Genomic DNA, 21,653 nt, shown 5'->3' on the forward strand with positions numbered 1-21,653 from the left:
GTGGCAGGGGAGTTGTCAGGCTGCTTTTGAGGTAAACAACTCCCCGTAAGGCATGTTCGGGCCCCTCCTTAATTCCCTTGGGGAGATAAGAACCAGCCCCGGGGAGAAAGGACAGGTCAGGGCAGATTGCGTTAGGGGGGGCTGGGTGGACAGGAATGTAGTCCTGGCGTGGAGGGAGGGGTCGAGGACAGACTGAAATACAACCCCCCTTCTTTGGCAATAAAAGGGACAGTCCGAGCTGGCTGCGGTGTACTCTTGTGCTCTCACCACACCAGGTACAGCTGAAGCCCAGGGCCCTCTCTCCAGCCGCCACCATGAAGCGCTTTAGCAGCCAGTCTGCGTATGGTTCCTCAAGCAGGGGCCCTGCGTTTGGGGGCGAGTCCTTCAGCGTCGCTAGAGGGGTGTACAGCTCTGGTGGGGCTGGCTTTGGGGGGAGCTCCTTCGGTAGTGGTGCTGGGGCTAGCTTTGGGGGGGCCTCCTTCAGTGGGGGTGCTGGCTTTGGCGGCGGTGCTGGGGGTGGCTCTGGTTTCAGCTCAGGGGGTGGCGATGGTGGCCTCCTCGGCAGCGGCGGAGAGAAGCAGGTCATGCAGAACCTCAATGACCGCCTGGCCTCCTACCTGGACAAGGTGCGGGCCCTGGAGGCCGCCAACAGCGAACTGGAGCTCAAGATCCGCAACTGGTACGAGAAGAACCAGAGCAGCAGCAGCAGCGCCCGCGGGAACGACTACAGCAAGTACTACGTCACCATCGACGACCTGCGCAGCAAGGTAAGAGGGTGAGCGGGAGCCAGCCTCAGCAGCACTGCAGGCCGAGATGTGTCAATCGATCCAATGAGATAAAAGGTGCGAAACAGATTCTTTTTGGTATTAACTTCAAGAGTTCATTAGAAGCTTGTCCATTGTGCTTATAGGAAAAGAGGTCACAGTGGTGGCCGCCCTCCTCCCTCCCTTTGGTTCCTACATGCCTTTCTGCACCTTTCCATCCAGCCTCCGGGTTGCAGAGGTAACATGCAACCAACTGTCTGTCTTTGTCACTCGTGTTCTCCATTCAGCCTCTCTCTCTGCTCTTCGGCCTCTTTCTCGCTCCTCCTCCCACGTTCTCAGTGGTTAATTTGTAAAAAAAAAAAAAGTGCCGGGACTCTCGTCAGGAGGCAGCTTGCACCAGCCCATTTCTCCTGTTAGCGCCGTAGCCCGTCCGGCCCTGCCTAAAACAGAACCAACCATGAAAGTTGGCAGCGGATGTGTCGTAATGGCCAGAGCTGCTGACTTCGGAACTGGGGAACCAGGGTTGAGTCTTGGCTTCAGCTCAACATCCTGTGATTCTAGGCAAATCACTTAATCTCCTCATAAATGAATGTGTTCTAACTGGTGCTCATGAAAAGCACCGGTGTTGATTATTAAATGCTGGTGCTGAGCAGCCCAAACCACTGGCACAAATTACGTCCGGCATGTTCTCCCTTTCACGGTCTCTCCTTTCTGTTTTTATTTCCTCTCGCTCTCTTCTTGAAAGGTACAGTGAACATTGTGCACAGCAAGTAAATCTAGTCTGGACATCGGCTGAACATCCTGTGATTCTAGACAATCATAACGTAATCATCCTTTGTCGGGGGGGAAAAACTCTGACCGTGTGTAATGTAACTGCTGGTGCTCATGTAAAGGGATCCAACGCTCGAAAATAAGAAAAATAAAAATGTAGTCAGGCATTCCTCATTAACACCCAGGCTTGTTAAGTCACGAATAGACTGACCCCTTCGTATGGACCCAATATGTAGCTCACTTTGCAAACCTAAACACTTGTAAGCAAACGCGAGGATTATGGGCATTTATATTTGCTGTTCATGAAAGGCATGGACATACAATTACTGGATGATGAAATGCTGCGCCTAGTCTTCATGGCGAACAGTTGCCGAAGCTCTTCATTCGTAAGACACTATCCTCCTCTTCCTGACCCCATACGCTGATCGTCTTCAGTACATCTCCATATTCCGTGCCCCCTTCATAAATTGCTTCAGCTGGGACACAAACACTCCCCTGGGAAGTGTGAAGGGCGCTTCCTCCTACAATCACAAACAAGCAGGTAAAGTCAGTAGGCATGTGTTGTATTATGCCGGGCAGCACAATGATCATGAAGCCAAGGATAGTAGGTAATCCAGTGGTTATTAGATATTGTTGCTTAGTGGGATTATTCTTGTCCTCTCAAGAAAGCCATTCTTTGTATTTTCGCCATTTTATTCTTTGTAGTAGATTGAATTAATAGGCGTCTGGCATAGTGTTAACCTGCAACCGCATGTGGTGTTAGTATATTAGAGCGAGGCAAACGGGACGCAAACAGCAGGAGTGGACATAGTTGTAAACTAGTCCCCGAGTGCATTTATTATAAGCACTCGATTGGAGATGGAAGGATATGCTCAACCAGCCAATAGCTTTAGGTGAGAAATACTTCATCTGACTGAGCCAAGTCCTGATTTACAAAGCCCAAGGCAATGGCTGAGAGAAGCTGGTCGAAGAGAGCAGATTGTTGAAAGGGGCAGACGAAAAGCCCACTCTGTACAGACTGCTAGCAACAGGCATATTTGACAGACACCGGCCCAACATACCTACCTACAACCCTATTAATGTTATCACACAGTAATGTCAACAATCTACAGCACATTTATAGGTAACAACCATCCAGTGGCCCAGAAGAGTAGTCTTTTCACCCAGGTGTAAATATGGCAATAAGTGTGCGAGTGGAATATTTTCTACTTCCAAGAAAGTGATCTAATTCCTTAGGACAACTGCCCCAAACTTCCTGCATGTTCTGTACCATCACTTTATGTGCATCGCCTCTGAAGTATTAATCGGTTATTTTACTCTCAATACCTTTCCTGTCTTCCAGATCGGCGCTGCCACCATTGACAACGCCCGCTTTGTGCTACAGGTCGACAATGCCAGGCTGGCGGCTGATGACTTCAAACTGAAGTGAGTCTGAGCTCAGGGGAGGGATCTCAAGCAGAAGTCGGTATCTTTCTAAAACTAGAACACAGGAGTGGAAGAACCTGACCTTGCAATGCAACCTATGGCATGGTTTGCCTGGGACTGACTGTTGTTATTTTATGGGACACACACAGTGGCGGCCAACACAAACAAAAAGTAGTGCGGCGGGTGGAAGGGGTGTGAGAGGGGGAGCGCGGGGAGTTAATAATACAAAAAATAAGACTCATCTGAAGCTTCTGGACACCTCACGCATCTGTGTTCTTGTGCTTCCTGGTCCCAGCAGACATTGGGACAGCATCATTGACTCCCTGTGCAATCCCTGACCCGCTCTAATGCTATCACCAAGCATGAGAGCAGCACAGGGATTGGCCTGAGCAGGCTGGTTTAATGCTCGCTCAGGCACACAGAGCCTGTGATTTATTTATTTATTTATAAAGTTTTATATAGCGCGAACAAGATCCCGAAGGATATCAGAGCGCTTTACAATAAATTGGTAGAGAGGTCAACATGAAATAAACATAGTAATTGAGAAAAGGAGAAAAAAAAACTAAAAACTAAAACAGTAAATAAAGGAACAAATATAAGGTATAATATGGCTTTGGTTGAGTTCTTCACACCGGCAGAGAGGAACGGCAGGAGTTGTCTTGTCAGCAGAGCGATCTGTGGTGGTATCTTCTTGCCTTTATAGTTGTTGGATTATACCAATTGAAGTAGGGAAGAAAAGACTTGACAGGGCTGTCCTAACAGCCCCGTCAAGTAATTGAGAGTGACATAAAAGCCAACCAATGTAAAGCCATGGGCTGGCCTTGAGCACACAGCGAGTACTGAAATGATCCATAATAGGTCTTCAACAACAGGTGGCTAAAAGCTGACTGTTCGCGAGTCCAAACCACAATTTATGGCCATGATTACTTCTTGTTCCAATGATTATTTCAGAACATGTCCCTTACACCTGCAAAGCAGTACAATAAAGCTTCCTTTGATTTTACAGTCTCTAATTCTCCTACATCTATGTCGTACAGTGCTGGTGAGCACGCACAACATTTTCCATCAGCTCAAATGTACAATAACAATAGAAGCCATAGACATAATAACACATGCATGGTGGCACTCGCAGACTGGAAGGCTACACGCCTCCTACCGCAATCTCAGCAGCATCATTAGTCCCCTGCATCACAGATCACATACCGCCAAATCCATTGGAAAAGTAGACGCATCATCACTGCTTTCCTTGTCTCTAACCACACAGAGCATGTAAACGCTACCCTTGTGATTTAATATTCAACTAACATGGCAGGTCACAGCACTTCACAATCAATAAGGCCTCTTCGGTAATTGAGTTTTTCCTTACCAACGGATTGCTGACAAAATATGTAGATTTCGGCTTACAAACTGGAGCTTCTCAATGTTGCAAGCACCCACCACTCCCCCATGAAACATGAACTGTTCTTATTTGATAAAGTAGCTCAGCTTAGCTCTGAACACCTTTTCACTTTTCATAGTCAGACCCACTACCTAGCGTTTCCGCATCTATCCATCCCGCAGCTATTTTTGTTTCTCCAACCCAGCTGTGCAATACAGCTGGGTTGTAGAAACCTAACTGCGCATGTCTGTTTGGCTGGCCTAAGATGGCCGACCAAACAGACATGTTCACTTAAAAGTGAACATACCACTCCATTCCTCCTCCCTCGCATGGCCGGGCCCCAGCCAGCAGCAAAAAAAATAAAACAAAAATAAAATATTGTTTTATTTTTCAGCTGCTGGCTCTGAGCCAGTAGGGCAATGCTCCTGCACCATTGCGGAGGAGCCGTCGCTGGACACACTGGGACCTCAGTATGAAATTATTACTTTACCAAAAGGGCCCAGCATAATTAGGTATTTTTTTACCACTGACATCTCTTTAACTTGATACATTCTTTACAAAATTTCCCATAAGTAAAAGGCTGGTGGTGACTTTACAGAACAGCAGCTGCACTATGTCCACTGCTTTTCCACTCGTTCTGCCACATTTATTGGCGGTGCCACATTAGATCAAGGTTCACTGCCCCACTCTTATGCTCTTGTTTTGAATGCACCAGGGTATTACCTCTAGATATAGCGCTACCAACAACTGAGAGTTTACAAAGCCCTCCATAATCTCTGCCCTTCATTTAAGGTTAGTGTTAATATACAAACTCATCTTGTGACCAAAATACTGTACAAAGTATCTTGCTGGGAGTAAGAGTTGATAACTTTTACAATTTGAGGAAAGCTGTTCTAGAAGCAGTATAAGAAAAGCTCTAACTCAGATTTTTATTAACTGCATACCTTTATTAAAATGTATTGTCTCACAAGCATAGTGACCCAGTTTGATCTAGTTGTATGCCAGTAGTATAATGTGTAATTCATTTTAACTTTATTATCAAAATACCACTATTTCATACAGTTTTTACGTTTTAATTCACACTAAGGCCTTACTCCTCATACTTGGCTCTTAGTTTAATGCTCTTCAAGTTGCTGGATCCATTTGTGTTAGAGGGTGGTGAATCCGAGGATCTGACAATACAATAAGCAGCAGAGTACTTTGCTAATGACTTAGGGGAGCTACTATTAACCCAAGATTTTTCCTCTGCCCTTCTTCAGGTATGAGAATGAGCTGGCCATGCGCCAGAGCGTGGAGGCTGACATCATGGGGCTGCGCCGCGTCCTGGATGAGCTGACCATGGCCAGATCTGACCTGGAGCTGCAGATCGAGAGCTTGACTGATGAGCTGGCCTACCTCAAGAAGAACCACCAAGAGGTACAGGGCAGTCCCAGTGCTTTGGTTACCTGCTAAAATAGAAAGATGTGGTGGAAAGATATAGTTACAGTATAGGAAAGGTCTTTAGTACTTATTCTATTGATCAGGTCTGACCTTTTTTTCGAGAGTATGCTTGGCATCCAGTGCAGTTTTCATGACAACAATGATGGAGCCTTTTTATACTTTGCAGCCATAACTTGTTTCTATGATTATTATTGCAGTCTGTTAATGAAAGTGTGGCCTCTTGGTAATGAGCGATTAAGAGGTGAAATATGGGCCCTTTAATGGGAGGAGTGAACCATTAAAATAGTATCATGATTTGATTAGGATAGAGTGTTGGTTCTGTTTGGTTATGTTCTATACTAAGTGTGTGATATAAGATGTATGGAAGTTAACTTGTGTTTTTTTTCACCAGAAATTATGTAGAGACAATAGCAAAGCAATATATTAGGTCTTAGGCAGCGGAACTGCTACATAGCTATATGGAGGCTGTGATTATTGATGAATGAGGCAATACAAACCACAGAAAATTCTGTATAACCAACACACTAATGCATGCTAATATTAAATTATGCATACATAAACGCCAAGGTAAATAAATAGCATTCTGTCCACCGCCTTTTCTCAGTAAATTGCAAAACATCCTACAATAGTTTGTTGTTCTTGTAAAGTGAGCATTTTATTAAGCAGTTTGTTTTACTGCTTGTATGTGTGGTCTAATGGGCAATGTCTTCTTTTGGTGTGGTAGGGTGGTACAGTTACATAAGCCAGCATGGTCTACCAAGATAAGGAGAGTGATTTTGTGTCACAAGGTATATTTTACTGATGGTATGTGGCCCATGTGGAGGATGTTTGGTCTAGGGATTGAGGCCTGATGTAAAGGCAGGCAGTTCACAAGTAAGGGGTGCACATTGCTCTTTGACTTTTAGCGACCTAGTGTTCATTTTATGGTGCGACCTGTGTCATAATAGGCTGAAATGGAAAACTCCCTTTCGTAGTGGGTCACAAAATGATCCGCCTAATAAATATTAATTTTCGTCCCCTGTGAATGGCTGTGAATACAGCAATGCAGTCATCGAAAATACAGGAGCCCAACATTTTTAAAGAACCCTGTGTCCATTAAATCAGATCAAGTTTCTGCTCTTTAAAAATGTTTAATGTTTGGGAACACATGAAAGAGCTGGCAGTGGCCTTTTGGCCTGCTGCTCCCCCTTGGCCACTGACACTATTGGTGAACTACCTTAAGTGGACAGCTTCCCCTTTGTGAGTTATTTCCATAGTCCGCTCAGAGGTCCGTAACTGATCAATAACCACAATTGCATCACAAGCCATTGACTTAGTTAGAACTTTCAGAATTGATAGTAGGGGTGTCCACACTTTTAACAACCCAGGATTTGAAATTAGGCAAGGGTTGCAAAATTCCCTTTATTAGTTGGACAGGTAGTTCTGATTCCTAAAAGGGCTTTGATACTGTGTAAAAGCATATTTGCTGTTTTAAATTCTGCAACTTTGCAAATTGCGGGTCTGCAACTGCAAAAGGACTTCATACATCAGATCCTAAAATTGTTATCTGATCTGAAGTAAGACAAAGTGTAAGGGAGTGCAGTGGGCACTATAGTCTATTGGTAGGTGGTGCGTTTGAGTGGAAGTGCAACATGTATAAGGGAGTGTACAGGGTAACGTAGTCTTTTGGTAGGTGTGTTTCAGAGAAAGTTCTGTGGTAGAACTGGATCTGATCTATGAGAGAGTGATCAGGCAAGAAGCATTGTCTAACGAAAAGCGTGTTGTCTAGTAATGGGTTGTGGCAGACGTGTGGACGAGTAAAAATTGGTTGTATTTAGTGGGAAGAGATGTGATCTAGTAGGAGAGCTGTGGACTTGAATCACGGGTGTGAAATAATGAAATACGGCAGTATGATATTACATTGTGTTCTATGAGTATATGAACTTATTTCTATTGAGTCTATCCTAGGGCACCTCCCTCTAAATCTAGTGTTTTCCAAACGATCTACAAGTGTATCAGTTCTCATTCAAATGAACCAAAAGCCAATTGTCTCATTGCTGTCCCCAGGAAATGCACTCTGTGTCCGGAAATGTTTCTGGCCAAGTTAGTGTTGAGATGGACGCTACTCCTGGACAAGACCTGACTGAAATACTGAATAACATGAGAGCCGATTATGAGGCGTTGGCAGATACGAACCGCAGGGAAGCGCAGGCCCAGTTCTTGAAGGCGGTAAGAATCTATTGACAGCAAAGCACATTGGCCAATATAATACTGCGCATCAGCCAGGCACTGGACATAGTTTCTAGTAGCCACTAGCCCACTTCACAAAATATCATGCATGCTGAACGCTAACTATACCCTCTTTCTCTGGTCTTAGTCTGAAGATTTGAAAGTGCAGCTCACCGAGAACGTGCAGGCGGTGCAGTCATCCAAGAGCGAGGTGACAGATACTCGTCGCACTCTCCAGAGCTTGGAGATCGAGCTTCAGTCCCAGCTGGCCATGGTACGTATGTCTCACATATCAGGCATATTGACTTTCCTAACAGAGAGGAATATAGTTTTTCACCCCGAAATGCATAATTTTCAGACTAATTCTTCACTCATGTATCTCTCCTTAGACGAATATGAAAACTAATTTTACTACTATGTCCTCCCTAATACATTTTTAGAGACTCTTCCCTCCTCCATCTCTCCTTATACTCATCCCAAGCCCCCTACTACTACTATTATCTCCCAATAAGCACTTTCTAGACTCTTCTCTCTTCTATACCTCCATTATCCTTTCCAATCCAACCAACAAACTCACATGTCCACCACTCATATTAATTAAGATTTTCCTATACTAATTCACCACTAATCACTTTGGGTTCCGGAGTAGTGTGCTGCTCGCCGAAAAGCAGTTTGATGCCTCATCAGGGGTAGTAAGCGCTCTATAAATACAATTGCAATTACAATCCATTGCTTTGTAGCCAAATTTTCCCTATTTGAGTAACCTACATACTCATCTTTGCAATATTGTTGCTGCTACATAATTAGAATTATCTAGAAAAAAGCAACAACCTTTCAGAGGTGACTTTCCCAACAACCATACTTGGCATTCACAAATTCTGAGAAGAGAACATAAACGATGTACCTAAATCGAGAGCAGATGTTTATATTAGGGTTTATTGAGCACCCAATTGGCATGAAAGCTGAAAAGAACTCATCAGCAGAGGTTCATCAAAGTTACATAAATATTCAGGTTATAAGGGCTTTCCCAAATGCCAGATCATTTTACATAGCTTCCTGGAGTTTTAGTCCAAATGGGTGAGCACATTACATATTTGTAATTCCTATACTTGCTACCTGACTGTACGAGTCATCTATGAAATGAGAGAGATCGGAGGGAATGATGCTTGACTACGTTTTGGTGTCCACCCATGTTGTCCACCCATCAGTACAGTCCATAGTATCCAGATATTGGAGGAGACTGTTTAATTGATTACCCAGAAGGAGAAGATAAGATGGAAGTGGACCTACCAAAATGAGCACTGTTGCTAACGTTAATGGATATAAATTACCAAGTAAAAAATGTGCATTTGGCCCAAGACTGATCAGAAATAAAGCTTACAAATTCATAGAATTATTTTGCGTTGTGATTGGAGTTGAGAGGAAAGTCAAGTCAATAGATTTGTATAGCGCGCTACATACCCATAGGGTCTCAAGGCGCTTGAGGAAGGGTGGGGAATTACTTGTCGAATATCCAAGTTTTGAGTTGCTTTCTGAATGCTAGGTGGTTCTGAGTAAGGCGAAGGTGAGTGGGAAGTGAGTTCCAGGTTTTGGCTGCCAGGTAGGAGAAGGATCTACCTCCCATGGTGGTTTTGTTGATGCGAGGAACAGTGGCCAGGGCTTGGTTGTAGGATCGTAGCTGACGGGTGGGGTTGTAGAAGGACAGCCGTGTGTTGAGGCATTCGGGTCCAAGTTCGTAGAGTGCTTTGTGTGCGTGGGTGAGGAGGCGGAACGTTATCCTCTTATGTACGGGGAGCCAGTGGAGGTTTTTCAGGTGACCAGAGATGTGTTCTTTACGCGGGATGTCTAGTATGAGCCTGGCTGAGGCGTTCTGGATGCGTTGGAGTTTTTTCTGGAGTTTAGCGGTGGTACCGGCGTATAGGGTGTTTCCATAGTCCAGGCGGCTCGTGACCAGTGCGTGGGTGACCGTTTTTCTAGTTTCGGTGGAGATCCAGCGAAATGTTTTTTTGAGCATGCGAAGAATGTTGAAGCAAGAAGATGAAACGGCGTTGACTTGTTTGGTCATCGAGAGTGAGGAGTCCAGGATGACGCCCAGGTTCCGTGCGTGGTTCGTCGGGATGGGTGCTTTTCCGAGGGCCTCTGGCCACCAAGAGTCGTCCCAGGCGGAGGGGGAGGTGCCTAAGATGAGGACTTCTGTTTTGTCTGAATTCAGTTTCAGACGGCTGTGCTTCATCCATTCGGCTACTTCTTTCATTCCTTCGTGTAAGTTGGTTTTGGCGGTGTTAGGGTCTTTGGTGAGTGAGAGGATCAGTTGAGTGTCGTCAGCGTAGGAGATGATGTTGAGATTGTGTTGGCGAGCGATGGCCGCAAGGGGGCTCATGTATACGTTGAAGAGGGTGGGGCTGAGTGACGATCCTTGTGGCACGCCGCAGATGACTTCAGAGGCCTCTGACTTGAATGGTGGGAGGCGGACTCTCTGGGTTCTTCCGGTGAGGAACAAGGTGATCCATTCCAGTGCTTTTCCTTGGATTCCGACGTTTCTGAGGCGCTGTAGAAGGGTGCTATGACAGACTGTGTCGAAGGCAGCGGAGAGGTCGAGGAGGATGAGGGCGACTGTGTCTCCATTGTCCAGTAGAGTTCGAATGTCGTCTGTGGCTGCGATGAGGGCGGTCTCAGTGCTGTGTTTGGCTCGGAAGCCAGACTGTGAGGAGTCGAGTGATTTTTTGGTTTCGAGGAAGGCGGCGAGCTGGTTGTTGACAGCTTTATCGATGACTTTGGCCGGGAATGGAAGGAGCGAGATGGGGCGGTAGTTTTTGAGTTCGGTGGGGTCAGCTGTGGGTTTTTTCAGAAGGGCGCTGAGTTCTGCGTGTTTCCAGCTTTCCGGGAAGGTGGCGGAGTTGAGGGAGCAGTTGATGACATCTCGGAGGTGTGGTGCTATGATGGAATCTGCTTTGTTGAAGATATGGTGAGGGCATGGGTCAGTTGGGGATCCTGAGTGGATGGAGTTCATCAGGCGGATGGTGTCCTCGGTGGAGATTGGGTTCCAGTCGTTAAGGATGTTCAAGGGGGGTGAAGGTCCTGCGGAAGGTTGGGTGGGTTGGTCTCCGGGTCGGTTGTCGAAGCTGTTGTGGATGTCTGCGATTTTGTTGTGGAAGAAGGAAGCTAGGGAGTCGCAGAGGGCTTGGGAGGGGGTGATGTCGTTGGAGTTGGCTGAAGGGTTGGTAAATTCTTTGACGATGTTGAATAGTTCCTTGCTGTTGTGGGCGTTGTTATCTAGACGATCTTTGAATGCGGTTTTCTTGGCAGATCGGATTAGTTGGTGGTGTATGCGGGTGGCGTTTTTGAAGGCGTCTCTGGTGCTGGTGTTTGGGTCTTTTTTCCAGGCCTTATCAAAGGGATCGACAGAGTTTCTTAGATTTCTTAAGATCATCGTTGAACCAAGAGGCGTTTTTGCTGCCTAGTTTGCTTTGACGTTTTTTCAACGGTGCTAGGATGTCGGCGCTGTTGGATAGCCATTGGGTGAGGTTAGTGGCTGCTTGGTCGGGGTTTGGGGAGTGGGCGGGGGGGGTTTAGGAGAAGCGATGAGGAGATCTGGTCGATGGTGATTTTGTTCCAGTTTCTTCGCAGGGTAGGTTGAGGATGGTTGTGGATTGTGGTCTTATTGTAGGTAAAATGAACGCAGCTGTGGTCCGTCCAATGAAGAGCTGTGGTGTGACTGAATGAGACATGTTTGCTGGAGGTGAAGATGGGGTCGAGTGTGTGACCTGCAATGTGGGTGGGGGTAGTGACAAGTTGTTTGAGTCCGAGGTTGGCAAGATTGTCCAGAAGGGTGGAGGTGCTGCTGTCATTGCTCTTTTCCAGGTGAAAATTGAGGTCTCCCAATAGAATGTAGTCCTCGGAGGGGAGGCGTGTGGGGTGAAAAGTGCATGTTCATTAGTATTTAAAGCCATTTACATCTCCGACGGAGGAAAATGATAATGATCCTTCTTTCCTACTTCACTATAGCCGAAGACAGGAACATAGATAAGTCAATGCATAAGACTTTGCAAATTCCTCTAAATACTAATGTCTCATCCGTACAGAAATATTAAAATTAACTGTTGCAACAATAACTTCTGCTGCTGTGCTCTTCTAAATACACTGAGATACCAGCAAATACTTGCTTTCTAAAGCATCTGTAGACTTGCTTGGTTTGCAAGCCTCTTTGACCTGCCTGTAGTGCTCTGGCCTGTTCTGTAACATGCTGGGTTCATCTATTGACAGAAAAACTCCCTGGAACAAACTTTGGCAGAGACAGAAGGAAGCTACGGGGCACAGCTCATGCAGATGCAGCAGAGGATCAGCGGCCTGGAGGCGCAGCTCATGCAGCTCCGCAGCGACATGGAGCAGCAGAGCTATGAGTACCAGCAGCTCCTGGACATCAAGACCCGGCTGGAGATGGAGATTGAGACCTACCGGCGCCTGCTGGATGGAGAATTTGAGTAAGTTTAAGTACAGAAGACCTGCAGAGGTCTCATACAATTCTCTTAGAGATGCAATAATCATGTACTGGCTGGCAGGAAGTACTTCACTGATAACCAGTCTCTTGACCACCAAATACATCAATGCAATGCCACTAATTAACATTCCAAATGACTCAATTGACTTTATCGGAGTGGTGTTTTTGTCCATTGTTAATACAGTGCCTCACTTAAATCATCCAGAATAGCCATAATAGAAAAATATTCTTGAATGGATGCTCATTCATAGCCACCATCAATTAACCAGTGACTACTCATGAATTCATTATCCTTCACAGCAAGTACCAACAGCCCAGATATTTTTAATGAGCATTAAATTACCTTTAGCTTTAAAGACTTTTAATCATAGGCACCATCAAGTACAACTAGCCCTTCAGTGAGCGTTTTTTATAGGCAGCAAAACAGCATTTAATGCAGCATTACTGTTAGGAAGCATCAGTGGCCCATTGTTTTTAGTGCAGTCTTACTCATAGCATCAATGGCAAATGGCATTTAATGGTGTCATCCACCGAGGCAGCATAAATGTTATGTATCCTTTTACTGAATCACTCTAATTGGCTGCATCAGAGGCTCAGTTACTTTAGAGTAGTCTTACCATTTTGCAGCATTAATAAGACAACTGGCTTGTCCTCACAGGTAGCATCAATGGCCTTCGGACTTTGAAAGAGTCTCACTCACAGGCAGCATCAATGTGCCATAGTTTATAATAGTGAAAAGAACAGATGATGGACGGAATGCTGAACAATTCAAACATTCACCCCAGTCAACAGATCTGGGGTTAATCCATTATTTTTTTGCCCACCACGCCCCCACAGTTTGGACCCAGCTGTATGCATATCAGTCTTGACTCTGCTTCTCATGGGAACAGTCCAATCCGAACTTCCAGGCCAGATCCTCCCTAGTTTATAATAGAACAATACCCATAGGCACACTTAAGCAAACTTACTTTGAATGATAATTACTGCACCGTAGCTATCAACCACTATTACTCAAGTTCAGACATCCAGATAGGTTACCATTCATGAGTACTGTTGATTTTAAAATATTCTCTTTATTACCGCTCAAGCCCGACACCACCAACCTAGCTTTTTGAATGGAGTTTCCCATTACCTAATATAAACTTCTAGGTCGGCTTTACGAAAATCCAACTCATGCTCAATATTCCTATTGACTTCAATGGAGACTCACACGTGCCCAGCCTTACTGTATCCATAGACTTTCATTAAGTGGCACTCATGGCTGGCGCTGCAGACACTCACTACATTAATTGATCCGTACAGTGAGAATGGCCCTGTAGACTTGGACGGACTTTTGCTCAACCACACTCTCAGTGCGCCTTTACACCATTGTTGAGATTTATTTCTACACCCTCTGTTAGAAATTAGGGTCTCTAGTTGGCAGAGGTGGGTACCTTCATCCAAATGGGGACCCTTGCTTCTAGTCAGGGTAAGGGGGATCACTTCTAAAATAACCCCTGCTCACCCCCTTGGTAGTTTGGCACGAACAGACAGGCTTATCTCAAAGGCAGTGTGTAGAGCATTTGTGAACACATACAGCAATACAGTGAAAACACTACAAATGGACACAAAACCAGTTTAAAAAAGATAAGTAATCTTTATCTAAACCAAACAAGACCAAACGACAAAAATCCACATTACAGTAATGACAATATGACTTTCAAATGTTAGAATTGGTTCAGTTCAAAGCAAATTGCAGATGCAACACTTTTCACATAGAGTACCTTGGATGCGTCGCGCACAGAAACTAAAAGGGCCGCAGGGTAGGTGATGCATCGGTTCCTTACACTCAGGGAAGGTGATGCGTCGGTTCCTTGCTCCGGGGGAGGTGATGCGTCGGTTCCTTACTGCTGCGCAGGGGAGGTGATGCGTCGGTTCCTTACTGGAGAGTAGGGGATGCGTCGATTTCTTACTGCGTGGGGTGGTGGTGCGTCAGTTTCTTACTGGATCCCCCAACGATGTGACAGACCTGGCGCCTCAATGTGTTGCAATGATCCAGGACGATGCGTGGGTTCTTGCAGCCGCACAACAGGGCTTGCATCGGAATCGGTGTGGTGATCTTGGACTTCAGAGATCGGTGCACTCGATGTGGCGTGCAACGATTTCTTCAGCGATGCATCAGAAACAGGTGCAGATGCGTCATGCTTCTTGTTGTTGCATTGCTTTTCCAGCTCCCAACAGCCAGAACAACCTCCAGAGGCCCAGAACAGCTACAGGTACCTCTTGGCAGGTCAGAACTCCAAGCAAGGAAGTTCAGGGGAGATGGGGGGGAGTCTTTGTGTCCCTGAGACGTCAGAACAGGAGGCAAGCTCTTCTTCCAGCCCTTGGGGATCTTTCTCAAGCAGGGGACACAGCAAACAGAAAAGTCCTTTTCCCTTTCCTTGGCAGAAAGTAGCCACTGTAGGCCAACCCCAGACAGCAAACCGCACTGGGGCAGTAGTCCTCCTAAGTTTCTCCAGCTCTTCTCCTTGGCAAAGGTTCCTCTTGATTTCACAGAAATAATCTAAAAGTCTGGCATCTGGGTCCTTCCTTTTTATAATACAAAATTCTTTGTTCTCTGAAGGCCGAGAGTGTCTGTGCCCAGCCAGAACCAGTTCTGTCCTTATTGGTGCAGCTTCCTGGCAGAAGGTGAAGACAGCATTGTGGAAGGCAGACCAGGCCCATCCAGGCGAAAGGAAATCTCCTCCCCTACTCTAAATGCAGTCCTGGTCTCTTCAGCCTGCGCTGACACATTAGACTCTCCGGCGCCACTGCACCTCCCTAGCCCCTGTCAGACTAAAAGCCAGACAGCCAATACACACACTGGCAGAGGTACATTGGATGGTTAAGCAAGAAAAGACCTAATTTCTAAAAGTGGCATTTTCAAACACAGAATGTAAAAATCACCTGCACTAAAAGATGCATCTTAACATTCTGAGTTCAGGCATACTAAACTTTATTTTCCTTCCTTGTTCCCAGGGGTAGTTATGTTTATAAGATGTTATAAGCAAACTCCCCATACTAGCCCATGGGAACAGGTAGCCTTGCAATAGTGAAAACGAAATTGGCAGTAATTCACTCTAAGACCTTTACATACAGTGCACCCTGCCTACAGGGGTACCTTGGGCCCACCTTAGGGGTGACAAACATGTGCACTTGCCAGGTCGACATGGCAGTGAACAAACTGCACTCAAGCTCTGCGATGGCAGGCCTGAGTTACATTTACAGGCTGCTTATGTGGGTGTCACAGTCAGTGCTGCAGCCCACTAGCAGCATTTGAGTTACAGGCCCTGGGAACACAGTGCATTGTACTAGGGACTGACTATTAAACTATTAAATCAGATATGCCAATTATGGAATCACCAATCCATAACAACAATTTACAAAGGGAAGACTTGCACTTTTGCACTGAACAGTAGTGGCAAAGTGCCCAAAGCATCAAGACCAGCAAAACGAAGTCCAACACACAGCAAAAACACAAGCAGTAAAGGCAAAAATACAGGGGAGACCCACGCCAATAGTTCCAGGTATCACACCCTCCAACTGAATACCAAGTTCAGTCTGGCCTTCCAATTGTGTATGTTTTATTAATTTGGTTTTCATAGCGTTATTGAGAACTGTATAAAATGACTGATTTTTCTGTCACGGTGACATCAGCAAAGCTCAATAAATGCTGTCAAGCCAGCATAATCTGAATAATGAGCAACCAACTGCATGATTTGAATCAGTAAAAGTAATAGAATATTACTACACTTTCAGAAACCCAACTCATACCCTACATTCTATTGTTGTCCTGTCATATTAAACCACGACTTAAATATTACAGAGTTATATTCTGCAAACTGTCAGAATTGTATTCTTCAGTTTAACCTCTCTATTTCCATATCACTGCCTTCCTAGGATTGTTGGAAAAACCCCACAGCTATTGAGAGGAAAGCATGGATTCCAGTTCAAATGTTACTCAAAATCTGCGTGTATATAGAAATACTTATGTACCATTGAGCTGGGTAATAATAAACAGCTCTTATTTCAGTGCCACCATAACCTTCTGGATGAATGCAGGTTTTAAAAATACATGGCACATTATGTAGTGATTCATTTGTAAAAAGGTTCCTCATCAAAAGGCCACTGCACCTTGTACCACTCATTGCCAAAGATAGAACCCATACAACTACTAACCATCACACTGCTGCATGTGACAATTGAGACTGTTCGAGGCCCCCAAAATGTATATTGAATAAATAAACAACTGTTGTTCTGTTCATCTCTAAATTACACAGACTGCACCACCATGGGACAGATGTAAGTGTCGGTGTTGACAATTAAGTGCTGGTGCCAAGCCCCGGAAACCACCGGCTCAAATTAAGCACTATAAGGCACGCTGGATTTAGAAGATTATGCCATCTGATGACTTGTCATTGATAATAGCTGCAGTCATTAACAGGCCTTTTTTCAACAGCAAATCATCTTTCCAGATGACGTCGAGTAAAAGTTCAACAGTTTCCTCTTCCCAAATGTCTACAACTGAGGCAGTATCGGAGACATCGTCGGTGGATTCCAAAAAAGGTGTGTAATTACTAGGTAGCTTGCTTTTGACTTCAAGTTCAGATACTGATAACACTCAAGGGTTGGTTGTCATGGGTTGAAGTTGATGATGTCTGTCTTTCTCTTTACACGGGGACCAGTGAATACAATAGCATTTTACAATCAACAGTGTCTCAGTGACTATCCAGATGCAAGATGTGTCTCAAGAAATAGCAACTATCTATGAAATTTGGATGACTACGTTATCCCGGACACTTGATGAAAACAAGTAAAGAAAAGTGGCAAACTCAATGAGGACCTAAAGTTATTTTGCCTACTGACATAAGCGGTGAATTACAAATAAACTACAATACTTATCAATGGCTGATAGTGTCCCAACACAATTTTAACAGTAACAATAAGATGTCCAATAAAATCTCAGATCCAGTACTAAATTCCTGGTTCAGCTGGTTCAGAGGAAAAACATGGACACAATTGAACAAAAACTATTGACAAGGGGAATTGGAAGTGCTTGCAAATAGATAGAGAAGAGGGACAACAGAAAGTTAAACAAAGCTATGGTCATGCTTTTATGTGTAGTGCAAAAGCAAACAAAAAAGGAATCAAGAAGGAAAGAGAACGCAGGAAATGAAAGAGTCGAGGTGATATGGAGAAGGAGGCAAGGGTGGGGAGGCCAGAAGAAAGAGAAGCGAAGAAATGCAGACGAACCATGGATGGTGAAAAAGACACTAGTAGAGAGAGGGTGGAGTGGAAGAACAAAAGTAGGGAAGAGGTACAAAAGCAGAGGATATTAGGAGAAAATAAGGAGGCAGGTGAGGGAGCTGCACACTCTCCTATGAGTGGCAGCTTCAGTGGGTGAGGCAGATGGGAGAAAGAAGAGCTTGTCCACTTTGAAAGCATCAACATGCTGGATGACATACATTGTAAGGAATTGTGGAAAAGTTTTTATTCAAAGTTGTGCTTCGGAACAGTTCTGCTCACGTTGTTCTTTCCTCAACATCACATGGAATGTAAAACAGTCATACCTGGAAGTGAAAAGCGGGCACCCAGATTCAGCTGGGGCTCGCAAGACACTACTTCCCCAGTGGACTTTGTTGGTCTTTGAGTCATGTTTTCATGTCTCCCTCTGGCACTCAATATGGCCCTGTTTGTTATATCACCAGCCTGACAGATGTTGAAGGGGATTTGATAATTTATAGGACATCACAGCGCAGTAACTAAAATTGCTGTGTGAGAGGGATCTTGACAGAGCTATGTCTATTAAGACGTGTCTCCTCTCATTCCCAGCTCTGGCCCTTTTTCAGGCTGCATAGCAAAGGTGTGTGTGACGTCTAGCAAAAACATGCTATGCTTAGACATATTCTAGAACATTTTCCGCATTGTATTTTTGCTGTACAGTGTAGCACACATGCAACGCAGTTGTTGGCGCCTGAATTGAGTAGGCGGTGTATTTTGACAACAGATCCGCGTGCCACTGTTAGTAATATGAGCTTTGCTCAAATAACCATGGGTGGTAGCGTGGGAACGCCCATGTACCACCCATGGGGTGCCGCCTTCATGCTAAGTAATGCAAAGTACCGCAAACTGCTAATTGTGTTACTTTCAGGAATACTTTCCAGTGCAAAAATGTTTTGCGCTGGAAGGCGGTACTTAATTTGAGATGGTGGTTTCCAGTGCTCAGCACCGGCAATTATTCATCAACACTGGCGCTTTTCATGAGCACCAGTTAATAACACATTAATTTACTAGGAGAGTACGTGATTTGCCCCGAATGACAGGATGTTGAGCTGACGCTCCCAGCGCGGAAGTTGGTAGCCCAGCTATTACGCCACATCCTCTCCCCACTTTCATGGGTAGTTCTGTTCTAGGCAGTGCTAACAGGAGAAATGCATTGGTGCAAGCAGCCTCCTCACGAGAGCCCCATCCCTTGTTTGTTTGTTTTTTATAAATTAACCATTGCTGGAAGGTAAATAATTTATCAACACTTTGCCTCATTTTTGATTAACTTTTTGCACCAGTTAAAACTATGTAAGCACTACCATTTTAGCTCTGAACCATTTAATTGTGATGGTTTGGCACAGGTGGTGAGAAAGATTGCACTGAGCGGTACTGGGGATTGGCGTGAACTAGGCTGTAGTGGTAGGACTTGGTAAGAATAGAGGGGGCGATGCACATAAGGGCACAGAACCATGCTTCATTGGTATGAAGGAATGAGAAGCGAGCCAGAGTAAATAGGCCTGTACCCTTTCTGTGAACTGGGCTGAGAAGGAAGCTGCGCTTCGCATTGAGAAGACACTGCTTACAAAGCTTTAGAAGCTGCTCAGTTACTAATGTGCATAATGTCTCCATTGAAAGGGATGCTACTTAAAAGATGCAGTCAGAATGGGTTTGAACCAAAACTTTCTACTGGGAAATGTAACAAACTGTGTATAATTACAACAGGATGCATGACCTGTCTCCTTTTGATTCTCGTTGTTTTGAATTGTAGTTGCATTTATATAGCATTTTTGGCTCAGCAGCATGCTACTCAGAGTACTTGGATACAACAGTGTGTGTCAGTCATGGGGCCCATGTGAGTTGTGTTTTGATGTCATGCCTGAAAATCTGTTGTTCGCTTATCGTGTTTATGTTAAGGGACTTGGACCAACCTAAACTAAAGGAGTAAGAGCTTATGCACGTCATTTGAAGGTAGTCAGGGGTCGCAGCTGTGACCTCTATCTTGCTCCCTGCTACTCCTGTTACTTCCTTTGCAAACCATTGCCACAGAGCAGGCCAACGTTCTGCCCCCCTCTGAGGCCGGGGGTCGCAAAGGACGTGCCAGTAGCAGCAAGCTAGAGGTCACATGTGTGACCCCTGGCTACCTTCACAGTACGTCCATGGAAAAGATGCATCTCTCATGTTTATAGATGCAAGTGTTTGGAGAAAACGTATGTGGCGTGTGGTCTATGGAGGAAGTTTTCTGGTGTTCTACGTGTACGGCTGAGGCTACCTTCATGTCATCGCTATGAACAAATAGCTCCACTTGTGATGGAGCACAGGAGAATAAGGAATAGCTGCACATGTTTACACTAGGGTGGATTTTAGGTTAGAACATCTGTGTTTTTCATATTACCAATTTTGTGCAGAAAAATCTAATTTGACCTTGTTTCCTGACACTTCATCAGACCCCAGCAAAACCAGGAAGGTGAAGACCATCGTTGAAGAAGTAGTTGATGGCGTCGTTGTTGCTTCTCACGTTCAGGAAATTGAAGAGGACATGACAAATAAGAACTAAGCAACTATTACAAGGTAGCAGTCTTTGCAAAGGAAAGAAGAGATTACCCAGAAAAATGAACCATTGAACACGTAGTTGACCTGCTGGTATGATACATTTAGGAGTAATGCGATACGCTGAGGAAAGGGTACTCCATAGTCATCAGCGATCTCCCAAAAGCACCAAAGCTTTCCCCACTGAACTGCATATGTTCCTGGTCTTACAATGCAACCTTTTTGTCTCCATCTTGGATTATTTTCCTCTTAACACGGTAAGCGCGCTTGAAAAACCCAGAGGTATGTGCAGTTCCTGTGTCGTGAATGCTACGGGCAATTAACCACTCCCACAAATAGAACCCGGCAGAATCAAGGGAAAGCACAAGGGCATCAACTACTACAGATAACGAACATCTTTGATCACCTTCCTACCTGCTGTTGTAATACCAGTCATGCAACTGACAAGCCAAAGAAAAAAAATTAACATAAATGTATTTCACAAAGTGTTGTAGAGATGAGCATTCATTGTTGAAAGGCGCTGGCTCATAAAAGATAACTACAGTTCCAATGTACACATTTTCTCTGTTTGGTTTTGTGTTTAATAAAATTTCTCTTTCAAGCAACCAACATAGTTGTTGTAAATCTTTTCTGTGTATTGGGCATTGTAGCTCCAGGTGTGGACCTCTCTGATCTTGTCTGCCTCTTCTCCTAGCAAGAATGACTGCCAGATATCACAGCATGTCCTCTGTTGTTATACTATCTCACAAAGGGATGACATACAGAAAACACAGTGTGTCGTCTGCTGCTATACCCTTCTCATACAGGCAGTACATTCGGATATCAGCATGTCCTCCAATGCTATACGTCTCTGACCACAAATTATATCCATATTTCACAGCATGTCCTCTGCTGCTATACCTCTCTAAAACACAAATCCTATCCAGATATCACAGCATGTCCTCTGCTGCTATACCTCTCTAAAACACAAATCATATCCAGATATCACAGGATGCCCTCTGATACTATACCTCTCTTACACAGGACGGCATCCAGTTATCTCAGCATGGCATCTGCTGCTATACCTCTCTAAAACACAAATCATATCCAGATATCACAGCATGTCCTCTGATACTATACCTCACTTACACAGGACGGCATCCAGATATCTCAGCATGTCTTCTGATACTATACCAATCTAAAACACAAATCATATCCAGATATCACAGCATGTCCTCTGATGCTATACCTCTCTAAAACAGAAATCTTATCCAGATATCACAGCATATCTTCTGTTGTTATGCTGTCTTACAAAGGGATGGCATACAGGTAACACAGTGTCTCCTGCTGCTTTACCCTT

At 44.8% G+C, this 21,653-nt stretch overlaps 1 protein-coding gene across 1 annotated transcript; it reads left to right on the forward strand.

Annotated features, from left to right (window-relative positions):
* The first annotated feature begins 249 nt into the window (after positions 1–249).
* LOC144756006 (keratin, type I cytoskeletal 12-like) lies at positions 250–20,923 on the forward strand. The gene is made up of 8 exons (XM_078645480.1): positions 250–767; positions 2,878–2,960; positions 5,598–5,754; positions 7,825–7,986; positions 8,135–8,260; positions 12,250–12,467; positions 16,962–17,068; positions 20,212–20,923. The coding sequence occupies exons 1-8, from the start codon at positions 315–317 to the stop codon at positions 20,319–20,321; spliced, it is 1,416 nt and encodes a 471-aa protein (XP_078501606.1). The 5' UTR covers positions 250–314; the 3' UTR covers positions 20,322–20,923.
* The last annotated feature ends 730 nt before the right edge of the window (positions 20,924–21,653 follow it).

The sequence above is a fragment of the Lissotriton helveticus genome, chromosome 5_1, assembly GCF_964261635.1.
Source record: "Lissotriton helveticus chromosome 5_1, aLisHel1.1, whole genome shotgun sequence".
In the NCBI taxonomy this organism is placed as follows: Eukaryota; Metazoa; Chordata; class Amphibia; order Caudata; family Salamandridae; genus Lissotriton; species Lissotriton helveticus.